Raw genomic sequence first — 24,437 nt, 5'->3', positions numbered from 1 at the left:
AAAAGAACAGATTTGGAAACTTGCGTATTTATTGAATGCCTCTTGTTTTTCATCTGTCACTTCAAAGCAGACTGAGAACTCTGATATATTTCAGTGTTTCACCTGTATTATAACATTTTCTGGAATTTTTAGCGCTTTGTTTCTGGTTCTTTATCTGCTTGCAGAGGCTCATTTGACACTAGAATCAATAGCTAGCTTTCTCTGGAGCTCGTTGCAGTGGAGCAAATCTGCAAATACTGTTGCACGAGTACCAGCTAATTGAATTTTCTCCGCAAGTGACTTTGCTTGTCAGGCCGCATTACCGGCCAGAGGTTCTCATGTTTGTTCTGTCTGCTTCGTTCCCTAACCCTACAGTCCACCGGGGATCAGGCATTAGAAATTCTCCAATACCTCTTCTCCAATGACCTTGACGTGCCCGTGGGCCACATCGTGCATACCGGCATGCTCAACGAGGGCGGAGGGTACGAAAATGACTGCAGCATAGCACGGCTGAGCAAGCGCAGGTGAGCCGGCTGCCACTTTGCTCCCTCCGCCTAACGGCTGTGGCGGAGCCGAGCGCTCAGCTCACCTCTCCAGGAAACTGTAATAACACTGAGGACAATAAAACATTTCAAAGTCATGGCCAGTTCATTAGCAGCCCAGCACACACACAAAAAGCACCAGGAGGAAAAAAAAAAGAAACCCACCAGATTATGTAAAACTTGGTGTGGAAAAATTACTCTATTTAGGAAAAATGCCTTATCTTATGTTAGTAGGTCTGTATAATTTCTTGGCACTAGCAGAAAGCCAGAATCTTCTGTTTTGTCATTATGTGGTATATCCTAGAAGTATGTGCAGTTGGCCTTCCCTAAAAGCTAAGAGATCATTCACCAGTGTTCTGTTCGTTGCTTTGAAACTAGCTGAGAACTTACTGCCTCCTGATCATTCTCCTGCCTGGTTTTGATTACTTTTGGGTCTCACTTTCAGTTTCTTCATGATTTCTCCAACCGACCAACAGGTCCACTGTTGGGCCTGGCTTAAGAAATACATGCCAGAAGACAGCAACCTGATTCTGGAGGATGTCACCTGGAAATACACTGGTAAGGGGGCCCTCTGCAGTCAGCTGAGCGAGGAAAAGCCAGCTGATCGAAGTTGATCCAGATCTGTCTTCTCCATTTGCCTTCTCTATATCTGATATTCAAAAATGAGTGTCAGAATTAGAATCTTGGAAGAGGCTCCTGGTCATAGAAAATTGATCTCTAATGCTTCCCCATGTTTTTATAAGTGAAGTGTGAATGAGTTAGTGCTTCAGTTTCTTTGTGTTTTGTTTACTGCTGTGTCCCCTACAGCCAGCATATCAGAGTGCAAATATTTGTTGAATGAATGAGTGACTCATTATTAAAGTATTTTTATATTTATTACCTAAGTATTATTTTCTTCAAAATTTCCCCTTAGTTTTTATTTTTTCTTTAATGAGTAAATACTTTTTAAGGATAGATAACTTAATTTCCTTATTATCTCTTCCTCAGCAGTCTTCTCAGGGAGCAACCCCTCCTCTTCTGCCACCTGATTCCAGCTTTAACCCCTCCCTACCCGCAATGGACCCCTGCCCCTCGCCTCCACCAGGCCCTCATCCTCAGTTCATCATGGTAGCAAATATGATTACTTTCTCGCTACCAGATTAGAAAACTATAGAAGCTTATTGAAGCAAGCCTATTTTCTAGTCCATTTAAGGGTATTTGATGTGTAATTAGCTTAGGTGCTGTCGTAAATGTGACAGAATCCAGGCTGGGTGGGCAGCTCTCCTCAGGGCTCTCCTGGTACTGATTTGGGTTTGGGGCTTTTTCCATCATGTAGCCACACTGGGAAGAGGAGGGGAATGGGAATTGTTTTTGTTTTGTCTTGTTTTAAAATATTTATTTATTTATTTGGCTGTGCTGGGTCTTAGTTGAGGCATGCAGGATTTTCATTGCGGCACATGGGATCTTTAGTTGCGGCATGTGGACTTCTTGGTTGCGGCATCTGGGATCTAGTTCTCTGACCAGGGATCGAACCCGGGCCCCCTGCATTGGGAGCATGGAGTCTTAGCCACTGGACTATCAGGGAAGTCCCAGGGAACAGGAATTGTGCAGGGGGTGGTTTGGCCAGCCCTGGGAGTGGGCTCCTATCCTCTGGCCTCATGATCCCAGTCTAGTTGCAAAGGAGGCTGTGGAGTTTTGTCTTCCTTTGTTCAGGAAGAGGCAACACACTAGCCAGGCTGTCAGATGCCAGGAGTCAGTAGCAGCATTAAGCAGCCCTGTCAGGAGAAGTGTATTTGCCAGAATCAAGGTCCCCCCTAGGATTGCCTAAGCAAATGGACATTTTCATGGTCTTCCACCCACACCTGGCCATAGGTGAGCAAGTCAGAGCAGACCTTTCCCATTGGTTCAGCTATTCACCTGGAGCGGCCAGACATCTCTTGTTCTTTTCCGTTTAGCCCTCAATCTGATTGGTCCTCGAGCTGTGGATGTGCTGTCTGAGTTGTCCTATGCCCCTATGACTCCAGACCATTTCCCAAGTCTGTTTTGCAAGGTGGGTACTAGTAAAGTTGTAGTTTTTAAATAAGCAAGGAATATTTCTTTTATAGAGATGGCAATTACATGTTCTTACTATGGTGTTAATACCCACAAAGTGTGTTCTGACTTTTATTAAGCAAACAGAATGACTGAGTAAATCCATTTCTTTATTTTTCAATCTTCATGTTCTTCTTGTTTAATAAACATTGATATCTTTGAAGACCTAATTTCTCTGAGTATCAGTTCTATATATTTATTGATTTCTGTAGAGGTGGATTAAATTTTTAAGTTATAGTATTATGATGCGGATGCCAAAAAATGCCAGTCAAGGTCAGGTCCCTTCTCTCCATGCAGTGCTTCCTCTTTTCCATACACAAAGTAACTTCTGTGTATGTGGCACCTTCAGGTAAGAAATGGTTTAGGTGAATCCCTAAACAACTTACTTAATTTTCTTTCTTTCTTATAAATTTTCTTTCTTATACTTGGCAACTAGAGCTGAGTGAAACAAATTGTAACCGAATAAAAGGAATGATAACTGAACACACTCTCTGGGAAGTGGTTGATTAGAGAGGTCCAGACAGACATGTTTTGGCAGCCTGTAACAAGCAGCTTCGGGACCGTTACTGATGGGATGCTCTTTGAAGTTCAAACCGAAGTCAGGATCCACCTCTTAAGTGATTTTACAGCTCTCCTTTTTCTCCATGGCACAGTTAAAGCAACAGGAAACTCTGTTAGCTGGCAGCAGACCCTGTCACAGTACATTCTTTGCTCCTTGAAGAAGTAACCCACATGCGTGTGCCTACAGCGTACTGTGCTGCAATGCCTGCTCCTCATGGAAGCAGTCTGCTTTAGGGCCGTCTGGGGCTTACCACTTCCCATTGCAGGAACGGTGATTGAGTCAGGGGCCCCTTTTGGGTAACTGAGCTGCTGGAATCATGTTTTGAACGTGAGAAGCCCAGTCTCTTCCCCCAGGGTAGCAGGTGAACGGTGTTCTTTGGTCATCCGGCATCATCTTCTGTGGGGCAGGTACCCAGGACTTGTCTGCCAGGTCTGCCAGAGAACACATTTGCCTGGTCTTCATTCCCGGCGTCGCTGACTAAAACAAATCTTTAGCACGACTTTGTAAAAAGAAGTATTTCATGCTTTTCAAAGACTTTGCCTCCACTTCCCTCCACTGGCTTGGCTGGCACTCCTGAACTGGGGCTGTTCATGAGAAGAGCATTGGAAAGGCTGTGCTCTGTTCCTAATGACCCCAATGCCTGGAAACAGACTGTCTTGAGGAAGAAATTTTCATTCACATGTATCTCCATTAGGGTCCAACACAGGGTACAGAGCTAATGAGAGGGGTTGCCTCAGGCATTCATTCCTCTAACAAACATGGAGGGGCCCACTTCCCCTAACGAGTTTCCACGATGACCTTCTCCCTTTGTTTCCACAGGAGATGAGTGTGGGCTACGCAAATGGGATCCGGGTGATGAGCATGACTCACACGGGCGAGCCAGGATTCATGCTTTACATTCCTATAGAGGTGAGAACCACGAGAGGATGGGTGCTGGCAGGGTTAGAGCGCCATGTCTGACCGGGCCTTGGTCACTGAGGTAGGCTGCGTTAAAGAGATTTTAACGTTTTTAGCTAAGTTATGTACTTTTTTTGTGTACTTTTTTTGTAAATATTAATATTTACATGGTCTAAAACTAAAAACCTCTAAAAAGTATTCAGTGCCACCCAACCAGTTCCCACCAGCCACCACCAGTGATATAATTGTTAGTTTATATCATGTCAGAGATTTTTGTGCATATGGAAGCAAGTTCAAAGACGTATACATAACCCTTTTTTTTAGAAACACAAATGGAGGCTTACTGCTGTTCTTCATCTAGATTTTTTTTACTTAGCAATTTAGAGATTTTTCCCTGCCAGTACCTAAAGAGAAAGAGCTTCCTTTTTCTTTTTTCTTTATTTTTTAATGAAAACGATATAGTATGCCATTATATAGTTGAATCGTAATTTATTTAACCAGTCTGGTACTAATAGACATTTATAGGGTTTCTAGTCCTTTGCTGTTATAAAAACTTCTGCAGTGTACAAGAGTGTCTTTTTCTTTATTGCTTGTACCAGCACACAGAGTTGTCAAACTTTGGGCTGATGGGTGCAGTTCCATGCAAGAGATCAAGCTACTTGTCAAAACCCATCTCACTCCGAGTAAAAGCCCATCTGCAGGGCGCACACAGCTCTGCCGACCTTCCTCCACACTGCTGCTCCTCATCTCACCCTGTCTCCTTGCCTCTCCTTGCTGGACATGTTTCTACCTCAGGGCCTTTCCACTTGCCCTTCCCCTTTCTTTGGCATATCCCTCCCCCCTGTAGAGCCTCCCAAGCTCACAGCCACACATGCTTCAGGTCTTATTCACACCTCACCTTTTTTTCCTTTTTAATTAAAAAAAAAACTTTTTGGCCACGCTGCATGGCCTGTGGGATCCTAGTTCCCCAACCAGGGATTGAACCCACGTCCCCTGCAGTGGAAGCACGGAGTCTTAACCGCTGGACCACCAGGGAGGTCCCCACACCTCCCCATTTTTTTTTTTTTTTAGTTTATTATTTTTGGTTGTGTTGGGTCTTTGTTGCTGCCCGCGGGCTTTCTCTGGTTTCGGCGAGCGGGGGCTACTCTTCATTGTGGTGTGCGGGCTTCTCATTGTGGTGGCTTCTCTTGTTGCAGAGCACGGGCTCTAGGCGTGCAGGCTTCAGTAGTTGTGGCTCACGGGTTCTAGAGTGACAGGCTCTAGAGTGCAGGCTTAGTAGTTGTGGTGCACGGGCTTAGTTGCTCCACAGCATGTGGGATCTTCCTGGACCAGGGCTCGAACCCATGTCCCCTGCATTGGCAGGCGGATTCTTAACCACTGCGCCACCAGGGAAGTCCCACCTCACCTTCTTGAAGAGACCATTTAAAGTTGCAGTCTCTGGCCCCCTCCTCCCTAGCCTCCTTCCCTGTTTTATTTTTCTCAAGAGTGCTTACCACTGTCTCATAGAATATATATTTTCTTTATCTCGTTCATCACATTACCCGTTTAAATGTAGGTTTGCTAAAGGCAGGGATATTTGTTTAACTTCTGTATCCCCAGCAGTTAGAGAAATACTTGGCACATAGTAAACGCTTAATAAATGTTGCATGAATGAATGTCCTGGCAGTATCTTTTGTCCATTTTTGTATTGAATTATTGGTCTTTTCCCCCAATTTCTAGGCATTCTCTGAATCAGCCAGCCAGTCCTTACTATTAAGTTGTAAAATTTTTTCCAGTTTATCATTTGTCTTGATTTGCTTTTTTTGCTACATAGAAGGGTTTTTTTTTTGGCGGGGGGGGGGGTTGTTATATATGTATTTTTTGGCTGTGTTGGGTCTTTGTTGCTGGGCGCAGGCTTTCTCTATTAGTGGTGAGCGGGGGCCACTCTTCATTGCAGTGCGTGGGCTTCTCATTGTGGTGGCTTCTCTTGTTGTGGAGCACGGGCTCTAGGCACGTAGGCTTCAGTAATTGTGGCATGTGGGCTCAGTAGTTGTGGCTCGCGGGCTCTAGAGCATAGGCTCAGTAGTTGTGGCACACGGTCTTAGTTGCTCTGTGGCATGTGGGATCTTCCCGGACCAGGGATGGAACCCGTGTCCCCTGGCAGGTGAATTCTTAACCACTCTGCCACCAGGGAAGTCCCAGAAGGGTTTTCTAAATTTTACTTTTTATTATGGAAATGTTTCATATGTTGCAAAAAATTTTTTTTGTAGGTGAATTGATGAATCTTTTGTGGCTTCTAGAGTTTAATACATAGAAGGGGCTTCCCCACTCCAGAGTTAAAAAATTTTTCCACTTCTGGTGCTTTTATAGTTTGTGTTGTTGCTATTTATGGGTTTGTGTGTTTTGTTTTTTCATATTTAAATGCTCCAACCTGTTGCACTGTCTCTTGGTACTTTATGAGCTATGGATCAAACTATTTTTTCTAACATGGATGACCAGTTGATATGAGATTCTACCTTTAGCACATACTAAGTTTCTATATATATTTAGATTTATTTCTGGACTTTTATTCTATTTGTGTATCCAGTATCACATTGTTTTAATTACTGAGTCTTTATTGTATATTTTAATACTTGGTAATGCTTATCCTCCCTCATAGCTTGGAAAACTCTGGAAAAGACGAATTCCTGTTTCCTTATTTTCCCTTATAAACTTTTTTTTTTTTAACATCTTTATTGGAGTATAATTGCTTTACAATGGTGTGTTAGTTTCTGCTTTATAACGAAGTGAATCAGTTATACATATACATATGTTCCCGTATCTCCTCCCTCTTGCGTCTTCCTCCCTCCCACCCTCCCTGTCCCACCCGTCTAGGTGGTCACAAAGCACCGAGCTGATCTCCTTATAAACTTCTATAATCATCTAGTTAAAACAAAAACACCCTGAGTTGTTGGATTGTTACGTTTGTAAATTAGGAAGAATTGACATTTTTATATGTGTTGAATCTTACAATCAAAATATACCTTTCTTTATGCGGGGTTTTTTTTTTGGTGACCTTCAGAGGCATTTTGAAGTTTTCTTCATGTAGATGGTATACATTTCTTAAATTTATATGAATATTTTGGTGGTGTTGCTGTTGTGAATGGGAAGGGTGTCTTTATTCTGGTGTCTTCTGATTTATGAAAGGTTTTTTCCCTGTATATTAATGCTTTAACCTGTTTCCCTCCTAAACTATCTTACTGTTTATAGCTGGTTTTTAGTTGATTTCTGGAATTTCCAGGGTTTCCATACACAAACAATAATAGTTTTTGTTTCTTAACAGTTTTTATTCCTGCATTTTCTTTCCCTTGTCCAGTTGTGACAAGTAGCAGTGATCTTCAACCTCGTCATGTTCTTGACATAGTCATACTACTCATGGTGTTAGGTTTCCTTTTAATTATTAAATGAAGCACGGATTTACCAGCCCATGAAATTTTTTCTGCTTTTCCACACTCAAGAGTATTATAACAATATTAAGGTGAAGGGATTATTCATGGTTTGAGAAGGGTTAGTATGCATGTAGCTGATATGTTTTGCCTGTACTGAAGTGCCATATGGTCATTCAGGTGTTACCACCTGCTCCTGGGTCATTAATCAGCCAAGCCCATCAGGAGGGAGAAGCCCTGTTTTCTACCCAATTTTCCTGGGCTGGTCCCATTTTTATGGTTTTCTGTGAGTCCAAGAGGTAACCTGTGCACTGCTTGGGTTCTTTTCAAGCTGGCTTTTGTCAAGAAGCTTATACTTGTCTCTGAGGAGCTGCCTTCCAAAGCATGGTGGCAGATAGTAGATTGGTTTGTTCACACTCAATCCCTGGCATCTGGTGAGAAAATGAGTAAGTAGTGGGGACCCACTTTTCGCTTTGCTCTTCTCTAGCCCAAGACTACTCACCTGCTTTAAACCTTTGTCTTCTTAATTCAAGTATGGAGCATTCAGCTTGAGACACTGAACCCGCCCGAGATTCTTACTCTCGTTTCCCAGCCAGTCTCCAATGGTCTCCTCCACCCACCTTTGCTATTTGCAGTGTTTCACTTACACACATACCACAGGCTATGTTGTACCCAATAGCTCAGACTCCCTTTTCCACATCTAAAGTTGCCTTGATCACAGCAGTCTGCTTAGCCAGTGCCTGTTCGGCTGCAGTAGTGCAGTTTATAGAGCAACATACATTGCCAGGATAAAGAATTGCAATACCAATGAAGCAGATTTTTGTTTTTGACTTTTCCGTTTTATTGAGATATAATTTACATACATCATTGTATAAGATTAAGGTGGACAGGATAATGGATTGACTTACATAGACTGTGAAATGATTACCACAGTGTTAAGTTACTAGCATCCATCATCTTATATAGACACAATAAAAAGAAAAAAATTTTTTTTTCCTTGTGATGAGAAGAACTCTCAGGATTTACTCTTAATTTTCATGTTATCACACAGCAGTGTCACCTAGTCATCATGTTGTGCATTATATCCCTAGTACTTACCTTATAACTGGAAGTTTGTACCTTTTGACCACCTTCCTCCAATCCCCAACTGTAACCACAAATTGATCTCTTGGTCTGTGAGTTTAGTTGCTATTTTGGTTTTATTGTTGTTTAATAGTTGTTTTTAAGATTCCACATATAAGTGAGGTTATACAGTATCTGTCTTCCTCATTCCTCTGTCTTGTTTTCTGTTTTACAGTTTTTAAAGTAAACAGTGTAGTTTGTTGTTGGGCTTTAGACTTAACAGAGTATTTGAGTATTTGCTTTCAATTTGGAAAACTTTTGTTCATTTAAGTTATGTGATACTTAAACGTGTCTGGAACCAAGAACAGAACAACATGAGAGACTGGATATTGTGGGACACGGGTAGGAGAGCTCTGATTTTGGGGGTCCTCTGTGACTCACTCTAGGTCTCTTTAAGATACGCCATAATCAGTGTGACAAATCAGAGTTGTGCGTGCATGTCTAGAGTTACGTGTAACACCAGTTTCACAGCATAGGCCATTGCATAAGGGAAGGACCAAGTTCAGGGAACTGGCACAAAAAAACAAAGCCAAAGCCAGTGGAGGATGCATGGCTGTTGGAGAGGCAGTTACGAGACTGGTCGTTTACTGAGTGGTAAGAGAGCTTCTGTGAGTTATTATTTAATAAGTGCTATATACTGAGATCCTAGACTTTTTAGAGAAGTAAAAAGGTAAAGGTGCTGCTTTCGTGGAGCTTAAGCCTGGGCTGCAGCACTTTGGTTCCTGAGGATTGTAGACAACCTTCTCCCTTGTCCAGGTAACAGTGTCAGCCGTCAGGCACAGCCAGACAGATTCCGTGTTTAATTCTGGTCTGCTGGTTACTGACCTTTTGTCTCTCCCTCTAGTACGCCCTGCACGTATACAACGAAGTGATGAGTGTTGGACAGAAATATGGAATCCGGAATGCTGGGTATTATGCTCTTCGTAGTCTCCGAATTGAAAAGTTTTTTGCCTTCTGGGGTCAGGATTTAAACACCCTCACCACACCCCTGGAATGCGGACGAGAGTCTCGGGTGAAGTTAGACAAGGTATTGTACCTATGCACACTCCACTCTGCCCTCAGCTTCCTGAGCAGGGAGCCTGCATGAGAACAGGAAGAGCTGAGGTGGGAGCAAAAGTGTATAGGTGTTGAGACCTCCAAATGTATCTATGGGATAAAACACTTAATATGGAAACATCATAAATAGACAACACTTGTTTGGGGCACTTTGTTCTCTTTTAGCCTGAGTGCTTTCTGGGCAGTTTTTCTGAGTTGATTGTGGTAATTCATTAATATGCCACATGTACAAATGAGTCACTTTACATTCAACTGCCTAATTTATTCGTAATCACCATTCAAGAGGATGAAAAGGCTCTTTCCCACCTCTGAGCCCACCCAGTCCCACTGCCAGCTTGACCAGAAGCAGCAGTGTCCTGCCTCTCCTTGTAGAGAGCTTCCATGCAGTGCAAACAGATGAGTAATTTCCCCTCACCACGTTCTTAACCTTGGTGGTTGGATACTGTATACTTGGTATATTGCACCTTGCCTTTTTCACTTAAAATATCTTAACAGTCATTCCCTATCAGTATAGTAGATCTCTGATGTTCTTTTTGAGCAATTAGGTAAGTATTTTTCTCTGATATAAAAGTAAAGAATACTCGATTTGGAAAATAGGGAAAAACATAAAGAATATTTTTTCAGCGACACGCATTAAGAGTTTATTTTATCCTGCTCTTTTTTGGACATATGCATATATGTAAATATTTATGCATAGAATATGGATATATATGCATGGACTGCTGCTTGAGATTATATAAAAACATTGTTTTTTTACAATAATTCTAGCAAGCATTTTCAAGTGTTGATTTTTCTTCCTATTTTTGTTCTGTGTGGTCTTGTGATTGAAATGTGTTTATAAAATAGAAAAGAGAGTGATGCTTACCTGTGTTGTTACAAGAATTCTCTGCAGGTGTCTTTCATACTGTGAATGCAGTTTTCCGCATGGGGGAAGCACACGTTCTCCAGAGCTTGCAGGGGTGTGGTGGGGAGTGGGCAGCCCACTGCAGTGACACCGGGTCCCAAGCAGTGATGCTGTCTCTGTGCTCTTTCCTAGGGGATGGATTTCATTGGGCGAGATGCCCTGCTGCAGCAGAAGCAGAACGGGGTGTACAAACGCTTCACTATGTTCATCCTGGACGACCACGACACAGACCTGGACCTCTGGCCTTGGTGGGGGGAGCCCATTTACCGAAACGGGCAGTACGTGGGCAAGACCACCAGCAGCGCATATGGTTACACCCTGGAGCGCCACGTGTGCCTGGGCTTCGTGCACAATTTTTCCGAGGACACCGGAGAAGAGCAGGTGGTGACAGCAGATTTCATCAACCGGGGAGAATATGAGATTGACATCGCAGGACACCGGTTCCAGGCCAAGGCCAAGCTCTACCCGGTCACCTCCCTCTTCACCCATAAGCGCCGAAAGGATGACGTGGAGCTCAGTGACTTGCACGGGAAGTAATGCCAGGCAGTCCCGCCACCTTCCCACCTTCTAGTCATCTTAGGAGCTCCACTTCCTGATCCCATCCCTCTTCTTGATTTAACCTTTGCCTCCCACCTCTTATCTCCTTGATATAATTTTTTTTTCCCTTGATATAATTTTAAGCATTTAAAACTTTTCCTTTGCACCCTCTCTTGTCCCTCCATCTTCTCCTCCCTCCTTCTGCAGTTTCCCATCTCCTGATACTCACTCTGGGCTGGTCATCCCTCCCCCCATCTCAGGTTCCTGTGGGGACAGGAAGGCAGGACAGAGGCAGACTCCACTTGTGGAAGTGGGTTACAGTGACAGCCTCACTTAATGCTGGGTCTTGAAGCAAGGGAGGCTTGTGGTGTGCAGGCCTCAGGGTAAGAGTCCCTCTCTGTGGGGCTAAATTTTCTCGAGTAACCTGTGAATTCTGGCTAGCTGCTGTCTGTGTGATACAGCCGTGTGGAATAGCTTATGCCTTTTAGCCAGGCAGGTCCTTCTCCCATCCCTTTGTGCTGTGGGTCGGCACCCTGATACCTCTAGCAGGAGGATGACCATCTACCTCGCTGATGAGAGGCATCATGTGGGCGTTACCTGGGGTTAGCACAGATTAGTTCATCCTGGGCCTCCCTACTGACCCAGTTATCAGACTGTGACCCAGTTATCAGACTGTTGGGCTAGGGCCACCTGCCTATAATTTTCTTCATCTCTTGCTAATCTCTATTATGAGAGGGGTTGTGGTTTATTTAACCGACTAAACAAATAAGCCACAGTGTTTGAAAGGGAAAGACCATGTTGCCTTTAGTGTTGCTTTTCCTAGCTGAAAGGGTCTAACCTCAAACTAAGCTCCAGCGATGCTGAGTTTTCTATGAAACAGTGCTGCTTTTCTTTCAGCTACTCACAGTTCAGTCACCCCACCTTGATGTTCCTCTTCTCCGAGCACATGTGACTTTCAGTTCAGCCACATGTGTCCCTTCCATAGGAGGCCCACTGGCTCAGTGCACGCTCTCTCCCTTAGGGCGGGGGAGGCAGGACAAGCATCCTGGCTGAGTAACTAAACCTTGTGGCCACACTGAGTTGAAGAGAGCTACTGGGACCCCAGGGTTGCTTCCCCCGCACAAAAGACACAGATCCACACAGAGATGACCCACTTGGGTCCCTTGAGAGTTCCCAGTGTGGAGAGCGTATGTTACCTGAGCCCAAGGTCTGCTTTCCGTCTTCTTTTTCCAGACATCTCTCCACATTTTCTGGAATAGAAGGTAACTTTGGGTAAGAGCGCCCTGCGCACTTTTAAGCAGTGTCTCTATTTTCTAAGGGTGGAACTTGGATCGCACAGACTGTGGTATCCATCCCCACACTTAATTTCCCCTTGCAAACAAATGGCTGCTAGAGATTTTAATTAACCATAGCCTTTGTTATCTTGGTATCTTGCATGCATTAGGTCTGATAGGTCTGTAAGTATATTAGAGACAATCCTTTCATTTTATTAGAGCAGCTTACAATTCTCAGGTGTCTGCCTGCTCTGGCATTTCTCTGGGATTTCTGTTTACCCACTTGATCACTGACTTTACTGTCCACCTTCTTACGAGGTCTTCATTGATTTAACGAGGGAGTATGTGATTAGAATTCTGTCGGGGGGCCTTGGTATTTTGGTGCAAATGTGAATTTAACTAGCTGAGAGATACTGCTTCTAGGCAAAGAGGAGAGGTGCTGCCCAGCTGGAGAGCAGTGAACAGCAGCTGTGAAACTTGGGAGAGCAGGAAACTGGCACCAGACAATGCAGGTGTTACCAGCAGGGAGCCGACTGACCCAAGAAGATGGAAACAGATGTAGAACTAAAGGTATCCCATGCACACCACTGCAAAGTCGTCTTTATAAATGGAAAGTTACTTGGGATTGAATCCAAAAGAAAATCTAGATTTATGCATAAATCACATCTTGTCCATAAATAGGGGTCACACTTCTAAGACTGACAAGATGTTAAGATTCTGGGGGGAAATCACTTGTTTATTGAGTACCCTGAAACTTACATATTTATCTTCCAGCACTTTACAATTCATCTTTCAAGTCTCCTTTGGTTCATTCAAATATAGGCAATATGAATCTGGTAGGTTTCTCTATTTGGTCCTAAAGGGAAGGGGGTGACTCTTTCCTGCCTCAAGCATAGTTGACAATCAAAACATCTTCATTTCTGTGTCATCCCCGATGGGCACCGGGACCGCATGTGTTTGCTTTCTGTGACAACTCACCTCTCCCTGGAGGTTGCAGGGATTGTTCAAGGAGTAGCTGGACTCGTTTTAGGTGGTTGGTACTTTTTTCTTCTCTCTGAAATGATGTTATCACCACTTGTGCTGTCTTGGGAGAGGGGCTCCACAATCTTCTCAGCATATGCAATTGAAGAATCATTTTGCACCTAGAAACACAAAGTGTGTTGGCTTCAAACAGATGGAGAATCAAGGTTGCAAGTCTCCTGTGAGCCTTCTCCTCTCTTGAGATAAGCCCCTAGCTACTTGTGCCACATGTAAATCCCATGGTCATGTGACTGACATTGAAGATTTCTTGTCTGTGATAAAAGCTCTAATTCAGAAAGTTTTTAGAGCAAAAAGGGACAGACAAGACCTACCTGCTTGGATAGCACAATGTGATGTCCTTTAACTTGTGTTTTGGTCACGTAGCACTGCATGGGCAGGACAAGCTCCAGGAGAGAAAACTGAACAGTTCCCACTACATTCTAGTGCTTTTCTGAGAAGTCCCTGTACCCCCAAATGCAAGAGATGCCATTTAGCCCAGTGATTAACCCCAGTCTCAACTTTGGCCCCAAAGTTCCCATTTCTGCACCAAGTCACTTGTTTGATTCTCATCAGGAGGTGTGCTGTCCCTGGATTCTACGTCCTTGTACAGAGTTTTAGCTGTATCTCTTCTTTCCTAGGCTGTTGTTTCCCAGAAAGTAACTCAACATGAAACTAACTCTTCAGCTTTCTCCTTTATCCTGCCTTTGCATGCATTTGCGACATTAACCCCTCCCCACTGCCACCATGTATGTGGCAGGAATGATAGGAGCTTCCTAAAGTGATTTTGCTTCACTGGAGGGATGACCCCTCCGCCTTGATTTTTGCCTCTGTAAAACAACTGCATTGGCTGGCTTTCAGGCATTACAAGTTCCTTTTTATATCTTTGTTGCCTCTTGGCCAGTGTAGGCAGCAAGGATCTAAGTATCTTTAGTATCTAAGATAGAGATTTGGTCAACAGTGCTCAATCCTGAAGTATAACCTACTGTGTTCATTTTCTTTCTGTACACACACCCCCCCATCCCTCACAAACTTTGATATAAGCAGCATTTTATCAACAGGAGGTAGAGAAAAGTTTCTCATGAGTAAGGAATTTTCATCTGGCACATGTCATGTGCAGGCACATGGACTCAGGAGCAGCACAGTTGAGTGGAAGAGACGGCAGATGAAGTAACAGGCAGTAGCCGCGTCCTGCAGTGAGTCGTGAGGGAGCTAGGGAGCCACGTATCGGAGCCGCTCCCCACACCCACCGCCACCGCCCTCCACATTAAGGTGCTCCGTTAGTTGTAAGGCTCCTTCACTGTCATCACGGGGCTGGCATATGCAGTCCCTTACCATGACAAATACACTATTTTTCAAGAGGACTGAGTATTTTTGTATGTCTTTGCCTTCTCTTTATCCATTAAACACCAGAGTTCCTTGTGTATGATTCGTGACTTCTCTGAGCAGAACCTTTGGGGAATTACACGTTTCTTCATGGGCCATTTTTCTCATGATATTTAGATACACCTATTTTCATCCTTTGCAGACTTTCTACCTTCTCATTTTTCTGTCTCTCAAGGACAGAAATTTTAAGAAGTGGAGAGGATACTTTTAGCATCTGTTTCTATGGATCTATGCCAGATTTCCTTTGCACACCAAGAACTGGAGCTTGGGGCACCCCTTTCCTCCAAGCCAGGTTCTATAGTGCCTTACACTCCAGAGTGTCACATGGTGGGTGGAGACGAAAAAAAGTACCTTCAACAGATGGGTGTAGGGTCGAAAGCTTCTGCAGCTCGTTTCAGTGAAGGGTCTTCCAGCAGCACAGCTAACACTTTACTCTCTGGTCAACTCTTGGGATGTAAGAAAATGCCATTGTAATTACTGTAAAGGCTACAACTCGTTCTTTGCATTTGTAAACGTGCAGTTCAACTCAGCCCTTTTCTATCCCATGTGTAGCATCAGCATGTGGTCCTGAAGACGTGCGAGGCACTTTAGTAAATGGGATGTTTCTCACGAGCCCTGGTGATGACAGGCACACAGGGTGACAGAGCATTTCTGCCCTCTGCGAATGTGGTATTAACGTTGTGCACTGTATTTCTATCAAGTCAGATTTCAATTTTATTTTATGTTACTAAGTTTGTAAACGAATAAATGGACATTTTCACTACTCTTGCTGTGTCTGCCTGAGAAATGTCCTGCATCTGTGGTAACCAGATATGTTTTTGCCATCACTAAGAATAAACGTTGTACATAAAACCATTTGTACCTGTTCCCAAAGTGTACAAGAGAATTTGAAAACAGGTAAATAAGATCCCTTCCCTCCATGCAATGGGCAGCATGGCTGTGGGGGAAAAGCCCCATTCCTCCTCCTGAAGTCCCTATCACTGTCACTGGACTTGACATCCTGCCTTACACTTGACTTAGTAGTAAGAACCTGGTACTTGACTCATCACACAAGTATTGGGTTGGCCAAAAAGTTCATTCGGGTCTTTCTGTAAGATGTTATGTAACATGAGCCCATGTCTGTGTGGAAAACGAGCTGTGTGTGTATTTTTGCTTACAGCAGTAGAAGAGAAAAACAGAAGCAGCCAGTGATCCTTTACTATACTTAGCTTCCATACAGAAATTTAGTCACTGGACTTCTATTCTCTTTACCCAACTGTTCTGTGAGTCACCACATCTGGGAATCCATAGGTAGGCTAACATGTCTAACAAAAATTTCATCATCTTATCGTCCAAACCTGCTCTACTTCCAGTTTCATGAATGAGCAACATTTGTTATGACTGAAGTAGTTCCAAAAAAACATCCCACTGGCTCCAAGGCTAACTCCAAAAGAGGAGTTCCAAAAACATTCTGTACAGTGACGTGTCTGGAACACGGGGAGTGCCTCCCATGGCAAGTACTTTCAAGGGGACGACTCTCTCATGACATGTGTCTTCCTCTTCTTATGAACATACTGGATTAGGTATGTCACAAACCCTATGAACCAGAAGTAATTCCAGAAAGGAAGAAGCCTCGCAAGCCGAACCTGAGTGCGAAAGACTTACCTTCCAGCTCCTCCACCAAACGAAAGGCCAGCAGAGTTCATTCCCGCCAGGACGAAGTAGCCCCGCACTGAAGGGGACTCGCCCATGATGCACCTCATGTCCGGGGTGAAGGTCTCGGGGCAATTCACCAACTTCATGATCTCCACAGTCTCCAGTTCTGGCATCCTACGCAGCAGGGAACTCAACAGGGGCTCTGAGCAACAAAAACAGACCCAAACACAGTCGTCAGCTTTAGGGGATTCAAAACTCCCTACCCCTTACACTCTTCTATTCCCTCTCCTTTCGGAAAACGTCTTGTGGAGGTTTTCTAAGATGAGCCAACTGGGCCATCTATCAGAAGCAGAAGCCTTGGGGAAGTATGGGGCATTCCTACAGAGTTCTTGGCATAAAGATGGAGAAAAAAGATACTCTTTAGAAAGGAAAGGAGCTCTGGAAAAGCAAATACTGTATGTGGCCCCAAAATAAAATCTTAAAGTGATCAGTGGTAGTAAAAGAGCTCTTAAATGGCCCCCAAGGAGATTTGCAGCAATTTCAACTTAGGAAATCCTTGCCTTTTACTGCATAAGACAGAGTCTCAGCTTGTTTTAAAATAAGGCCAACACCAGGGAATAATCCAGTGGAACAGTGGCAATAGATGAAGCCAGACTGAAGCTGGCTGGTGGGTACATGGGTTCTTTATACATTCTCTCCACGTTTAAAAGATTGAAATTTCCCAGAAATTAAGTCCAAGTAGAAAGAGGAAAACTCTTCATTATAGACCCTTTCATGTATTTTGAATTTGGAATGTGACTGTCTTAACTATGCAATAAATAAAATTATGTTAAAATTGAATAAAAGACTGTATTAACACAATTCTGCTTTCTAAAAAATGTCTTCAGGACTTCCCTGGTGGCGCAGTGGTTAAGAATCTGCCTACCAATGCAGGGGACACGGGTTTGAGCACCGGTCTGGCAAGATCCATACGCCGCCGAGCAACTGAGCCCGTGCACCACAACTACTGAGCCCGCCTGCCACAACTGCTGAAGCCTGTGCACCTAAGAGCCCGTGCTCCGCAACAAGAGAAGCCACTGCAATGAGAAGCCCGCGCACCACAACAGAGTAGCTAGCCCCCGCTTGCCGCAACTTAGAGAAAGCCCGTGCGCAGCAACGAAGACCCAATGCAGCCAAAAATAAATTAACAAAAAAAAAACTCCTTAAAAAATAAACAAGTAAAACAATAAAAGGACCTATGGGAGACCTTTTCTTACTACTGACATTCTACTGGATGAAGAAGTGAACCAGGCCCTGAGATACATTATTAATCTAGGACAAGTTCAAAAGACAATCCTGAACTATACCCACAAGGCACTGCAAGCTCCCACTAAAAATACAGAGGAAGGAGCTGTTCCTTCACAAACCACTAAAAATACAGAGGAAGGAGCTGTTCCTTCACAAATCCCAGGGACCAAGTTCTTCTTAAAACCTGGAACGGGGTCCCCCGAAGACCAACTATTGCCAAAATGGAAGGGCCCCTATAAAGTAATCTGAGCCACTCCCACTGCTGTCAAAGTGCAAGGGATATCTAGTTGGGTACATTTTTCCAGACTAAAGCTTTTACCTCCAGAAACCCCGCAGGTTACAACAGAAGAGCAATACACCTGTAAGCCAGTGGAAGGTCTGAGATACCTATTCAAAAGACAGGCACCATCGACAGATAAGTAAAATGATGTAGTGGGTTGGACTCCTGTTTGCCATTCTTGCTATTGTACTCAGCGGATCATACGTGAACATCTTGTTAGAAATGCTGTAGAGCTTTATATGCTTAATCATCAACATAATAGTCTGCTGTCCCCTAACTGTTTAAGTACTAACAACAGTTACGTCCTTCAAGGGCTATCCGGTCTTAACAGCTGTGAGACAGACATTCAGGTCTGCACCCCCGGAAGGGTTTGTTTTCCTCTGCGGACACCCAAACCATCATATGTTACGGAATTATCGACAGACCCTGTCTTTTCCAACCAAGCCATAGCGTATAAATGCACTGACAATGTTCACTTCATAGGACAGTGTGCTATAAGGACTACAGGGTTAAGAGGGATTTTTATCTGTAACAGAACCAGTCAAGCTCACCACCAAACCCAGAAAGCACTAGGAATGATCTTTTTTCTCTATATATGTTTGTTTATTTGGCTACGCGGAGTCTTAGTTGTGGCACACAGGATCTTTAGTTGCGAAACGCAGGATCTTTTAGTTGCGGCATGCGTGTGGGATCTAGTTCCCTGACCAGGGATCGAACCCAGGCCCCCTGCATTGGAAGCACAGAGTCTTAACCACTGGACCACCAGGGAAGTCCCCTAGGAATGATCTTAGCAAGGGCAGAGCTGGCCACAGGACTGGCAGCTCCATGGGGAGGCTTTACCTATCATGAAGCAACACTGAGATCAGACAGCTTGGTTATATGATGGAACAGACAAGACAAGCCTTAATGGGACTTAAGACCTCTCGTTTCTTTGGCGAATTTAGTTCTTGACAGTCGTCTAGCTCTTGATAACCTTCTGGAAGAACAAGGTGGAGTCTGTGCGATAATACTTCCTACTGCACCTGAATTAGTGTGATAGCACAGGTGGAAGTTAACATTAAGGAAATATATGCCCAGGCAGACTGGCTTCATAATTTTAGAAGCGGCAATATCGCCTCCACTGCCTGGTCAACAGTTAAGGAAGCTCTCCTGAAGTTACGCTGGCTCCTTCCCTTTCTAGGCCCTTTAGTGGCTACTGGTGTTCTTCTTTTTGGCCCTTGTTTGTTTAGCCTTCTGGGCAAGTTTGTGTCTTCTAGCTTCTAAGAGTTTCAAGTAAGACTCATGAGGGCTCAAGGAATTCAACCCATTCCAGCAGAGGGTGGCCCAGGTCCCTACAGGTCCTTGGAACAGCCAGAGAGGGACTTCTACACCTCTAGGTGTAAGCCAGGGTCTGCAGCCCCTGTCTGGCAGGAAGACGTTCCAGAAGATGAGACCCTTGGCCCTTTACCCCTTAAGAATAAAAGGTGTAGAATCCCTCAGGGGATAATGAGACAGACTAGGACCTGGGACCCTTTGCTGCAGTGCTTACACCTGAACAAATGAAATACAAACAAAATACAAAGAAACTATAAGGGACTAAAAATAACTATATGCATGCATGCACAGCTGGGGGAAATTATAGACAAGATACAAAAAGACCAAAAAAAAAGCCAACTGCCACTTGTGAAGAGCTGGGAGCAAAAGCAGGAGTCAGGAGCAAAAGCAGGGTCCTGTGCATGCCCCCTGCACTCACCACCACCGGGGGGGGGCGCGGGCAGACCACCCAAGCCACCCCTCTGGCCTGACTCCTGGACCCGCCCCTGCCCTCACCCCACATAAGGAACCAGCTCGCTGCCGGCCTCCTCGGAGCAATCAAGGGAAACTGTTACTTGTTTTCACTCCCGCCTGCTGCAGCAGGAGCCCAATAAAGCCCTGCCTGAATTTTCTGTCTGGCCTCTTATCAATTTCTATTGATTAAGGAGGCCAAGATCCCTGGTTGGTAACACTTCACTAATGTTCTCTCCACCCTCTGTCTTAATGGAAATGCAGCTCTCCTGAGGGAACTGTCACTGTCACACAGCCAGCCCTGTTCCACTGACACCATCAAGAGGCACTGTTGGCATCCTCCTTGCTTCTGAACCATTACCACTCAGTCACACTTGGGAAAGACCCTGTTCCTTTGTGCCTTAAGTTAGCAGGCACCCCTACTTGGCTCCGGGCTACTTCCTATTAAGCCACAGGCACAGCTCTCTCTACATCCAGGTTCTGAACCCATAGCATGGCTCTTCTCCCAACCTTTAACACCACCTCCTCTCTTCCTTCATCAAAGGAGATAACCTGTCTCACCTTGTTCCCCAAAACACCACCTGTATACCTCCCTGCATCAGCAAACCATCCCTGCCTTCCTTCACAGGGTCAGAAATTAATCCCTTACAACGGCCTGGATCCCCCTTCCTGCCCCCTTCCCCTGAACCGAGCTCCATCAGCTGTCCTCCCTCTTTCACATACCCTCACATTTACCTCCTTCTCCTCGGCATTTAGATGTGCTCAAGTACCCCCTCCCCCCGCCCAGGCGATTTCAGAAATAAAACAAAGCTCCAAAACACTCAATTAGCAATTTTTAATTTTTAAAATTCTAAATTATGAAATGATGGTCTTTGCGAAACATCAAAAACAGAAGGAAGATTTCCCTCCACTCAAAGGTCACCAATACCAGTATCAATTATATTTTCCCAGAATGTTATTATTGCAGCAATGAGCTGCCCTGATGTTTGCCACCACCTTTGTCTTAAGTCCTTCTTTTTTTTTTTTTTTTTTTTTTTTTTTGCGGTACGCGGGCCTCTCACTGTTGTGGCCTCTCCCGTTGCGGAGAACAGGCTCTGGACGCGCAGGCTCAGCGGCCATGGCTCACGGGCCCAGCCGCTCCGCGGCATGTGGGATCTTCCCGGACAGGGGCACGAACCCGTGTCCCCTGCATCTGCAGGCGGACTCTCAACCACTGTGCCACCAGGGAAGCCCCCTCGCTTAATTTTTATAAGTACCAAATTTGAAAATAAAAACCTGCGTGATCAGCATGATCTTCTACTTCACTCACCACACTTGGCTATTTCCAAACTCAAATACATATTCAAAGGACCAACATTTGTTATGACTGAAGTAGTACAGAAGAACATCCCACTGGCTCCAAGGCTAACTCCAAAAGAGTTCCAAAAACATTCTGTACAATGACGTGTCTGGAACACGGGGAGTGCCTCCCATGGCAAGTACTTTCAAGGGGACGACTCTCTCATGACATGTGTCTTCCTCTTCTTATGAACATACTGGATTAGGTATGTCACAAACCCTATGAACCAGAAGTAATTCCAGAAAGGAAGAAGCCTCGCAAGCCGAACCTGAGTGCGAAAGACTTACCTTCCAGCTCCTCCACCAAACGAAAGGCCAGCAGAGTTCATTCCCGCCAGGACGAAGTAGCCCCGCACTGAAGGGGACTCGCCCATGATGCACCTCATGTCCGGGGTGAAGGTCTCGGGGCAATTCACCAACTTCATGATCTCCACAGTCTCCAGTTCTGGCATCCTACGCAGCAGGGAACTCAACAGGGGCTCTGAGCAACAAAAACAGACCCAAACACAGTCGTCAGCTTTAGGGGATTCAAAACTCCCTACCCCTTACACTCTTCTATTCCCTCTCCTTTCGGAAAACGTCTTGTGGAGGTTTTCTAAGATGAGCCAACTGGGCCATCTATCAGAAGCAGAAGCCTTGGGGAAGTATGGGGCATTCCTACAGAGTTCTTGGCATAAAGATGGAGAAAAAAGATACTCTTTAGAAAGGAAAGGAGCTCTGGAAAAGCAAATACTGTATGTGGCCCCAAAATAAAATCTTAAAGTGATCAGTGGTAGTAAAAGAGCTCTTAAATAGCCCCCAAGGAGATTTGCAGCAATTTCAACTTAGGAAATCCTTGCCTTTTACTGCATAAGACAGAGTCTCAGCTTGTTTTAAAATAAGGCCAACACCAGGGAATAATCCAGTGGAACAGTGGCAATAGATGAAGCCAGACTGAAGCTGGCTGGTGGGTACATGGGTTCTTTATACATTCTCTCCACGTTTAAAAGATTGAAATTTCCCAGAAATTAAGTCCAAGTAGAAAGAGGAAAACTCTTCATTATAGACCCTTTCATATATTTTGAATTTGGAATGTGACTGTCTTAACTATGCAATAAATAAAATTATGTTAAAATTGAATAAAAGACTGTATTAACACAATTCTGCTTTCTAAAAAATGTCTTCAGGACTTCCCTGGTGGCGCAGTGGTTAAGAATCTGCCTACCAATGCAGGGGACACGGGTTTGAGCACCGGTCTGGCAAGATCCATACACCGCCGAGCAACTGAGCCCGTGCACCACAACTACTGAGCCCGCCTGCCACAACTGCTGAAGCCTGTGCACCTAAGAGCCCGTGCTCCGCAACAAGAGAAGCCACTGCAATGAGAAGCCCGCGCACCACAACAGAGTAGCTAGCCCCCGCTTGCCGCAACTTAGAGAAAGCCCGTGCGCAGCAACGAAGACCCAATGCAGCCAAAAATAAATTAACAAAAAAAAAACTCCTTAAAAAATAAACAAGTAAAACAATAAAAGGACCTATGGGAGACCTTTTCTTACTACTGACATTCTACTGGATGAAGAAGTGAACCAGGCCCTGAGATACATTATTAATCTAGGACAAGTTCAAAAGACAATCCTGAACTATACCCACAAGGCACTGCAAGCTCCCACTAAAAATACAGAGGAAGGAGCTGTTCCTTCACAAATCCCAGGGACCAAGTTCTTCTTAAAACCTGGAACGGGGTCCCCCGAAGACCAACTATTGCCAAAATGGAAGGGCCCCTATAAAGTAATCTGAGCCACTCCCACTGCTGTCAAAGTGCAAGGGATATCTAGTTGGGTACATTTTTCCAGACTAAAGCTTTTACCTCCAGAAACCCCGCAGGTTACAACAGAAGAGCAATACACCTGTAAGCCAGTGGAAGGTCTGAGATACCTATTCAAAAGACAGGCACCATCGACAGATAAGTAAAATGATGTAGTGGGTTGGACTCCTGTTTGCCATTCTTGCTGTTGTACTCAGCGGATCATACGTGAACATCTTGTTAGAAATGCTGTAGAGCTTTATATGCTTAATCATCAACATAATAGTCTGCTGTCCCCTAACTGTTTAAGTACTAACAACAGTTACGTCCTTCAAGGGCTATCCGGTCTTAACAGCTGTGAGACAGACATTCAGGTCTGCACCCCCGGAAGGGTTTGTTTTCCTCTGCGGACACCCAAACCATCATATGTTACGGAATTATCGACAGACCCTGTCTTTTCCAACCAAGCCATAGCGTATAAATGCACTGACAATGTTCACTTCATAGGACAGTGTGCTATAAGGACTACAGGGTTAAGAGGGATTTTTATCTGTAACAGAACCAGTCAAGCTCACCACCAAACCCAGAAAGCACTAGGAATGATCTTTTTTCTCTATATATGTTTGTTTATTTGGCTACGCGGAGTCTTAGTTGTGGCACACAGGATCTTTAGTTGCGAAACGCAGGATCTTTTAGTTGCGGCATGCGTGTGGGATCTAGTTCCCTGACCAGGGATCGAACCCAGGCCCCCTGCATTGGAAGCACAGAGTCTTAACCACTGGACCACCAGGGAAGTCCCCTAGGAATGATCTTAGCAAGGGCAGAGCTGGCCACAGGACTGGCAGCTCCATGGGGAGGCTTTACCTATCATGAAGCAACACTGAGATCAGACAGCTTGGTTATATGATGGAACAGACAAGACAAGCCTTAATGGGACTTAAGACCTCTCGTTTCTTTGGCGAATTTAGTTCTTGACAGTCGTCTAGCTCTTGATAACCTTCTGGAAGAACAAGGTGGAGTCTGTGCGATAATACTTCCTACTGCACCTGAATTAGTGTGATAGCACAGGTGGAAGTTAACATTAAGGAAATATATGCCCAGGCAGACTGGCTTCATAATTTTAGAAGCGGCAATATCGCCTCCACTGCCTGGTCAACAGTTAAGGAAGCCCTCCTGAAGTTACGCTGGCTCCTTCCCTTTCTAGGCCCTTTAGTGGCTACTGGTGTTCTTCTTTTTGGCCCTTGTTTGTTTAGCCTTCTGGGCAAGTTTGTGTCTTCTAGCTTCTAAGAGTTTCAAGTAAGACTCATGAGGGCTCAAGGAATTCAACCCATTCCAGCAGAGGGTGGCCCAGGTCCCTACAGGTCCTTGGAACAGTCAGAGAGGGACTTCTACACCTCTAGGTGTAAGCCAGGGTCTGCAGCCCCTGTCTGGCAGGAAGACGTTCCAGAAGATGAGACCCTTGGCCCTTTACCCCTTAAGAATAAAAGGTGTAGAATCCCTCAGGGGATAATGAGACAGACTAGGACCTGGGACCCTTTGCTGCAGTGCTTACACCTGAACAAATGAAATACAAACAAAATACAAAGAAACTATAAGGGAC

At 44.6% G+C, this 24,437-nt stretch overlaps 2 protein-coding genes across 5 annotated transcripts in view; one reads left to right on the top strand and one right to left on the bottom strand.

Annotated features, from left to right (window-relative positions):
• The window catches only part of PDPR (pyruvate dehydrogenase phosphatase regulatory subunit), a 38,784-nt gene extending 23,269 nt beyond the window's left edge, over nt 1-15,515 (top strand). For both annotated transcript variants that reach the window (XM_030863366.2, XM_030863365.2), the window contains exons 13-18: nt 355-503; nt 967-1,079; nt 2,456-2,550; nt 3,973-4,062; nt 9,421-9,603; nt 10,669-15,515. In XM_030863366.2, coding sequence (XP_030719226.1) covers nt 355-503; nt 967-1,079; nt 2,456-2,550; nt 3,973-4,062; nt 9,421-9,603; nt 10,669-11,073 — 1,035 coding nt within the window. In that variant the 3' untranslated portion in view covers nt 11,074-15,515. The remainder of the gene's footprint in view (nt 1-354; nt 504-966; nt 1,080-2,455; nt 2,551-3,972; nt 4,063-9,420; nt 9,604-10,668) is intronic.
• The window catches only part of EXOSC6 (exosome component 6), a 100,586-nt gene continuing 84,435 nt past the window's right edge, over nt 8,287-24,437 (bottom strand). For all 3 annotated transcript variants that reach the window (XR_009560176.1, XM_060289783.1, XM_060289784.1), the window contains 5 exons: nt 21,343-21,535; nt 16,395-16,587; nt 15,102-15,196; nt 13,326-13,489; nt 8,287-12,323 (listed from right to left, as the gene is read on the bottom strand). The gene's annotated coding sequence lies outside the window, so the exon portion shown is untranslated. The remainder of the gene's footprint in view (nt 12,324-13,325; nt 13,490-15,101; nt 15,197-16,394; nt 16,588-21,342; nt 21,536-24,437) is intronic.

Source organism: Globicephala melas, chromosome 19, assembly GCF_963455315.2.
Source record: "Globicephala melas chromosome 19, mGloMel1.2, whole genome shotgun sequence".
NCBI lineage: Eukaryota > Metazoa > Chordata > Mammalia > Artiodactyla > Delphinidae > Globicephala > Globicephala melas.
This window is presented reverse-complemented; position numbering and strand designations above follow the sequence as displayed.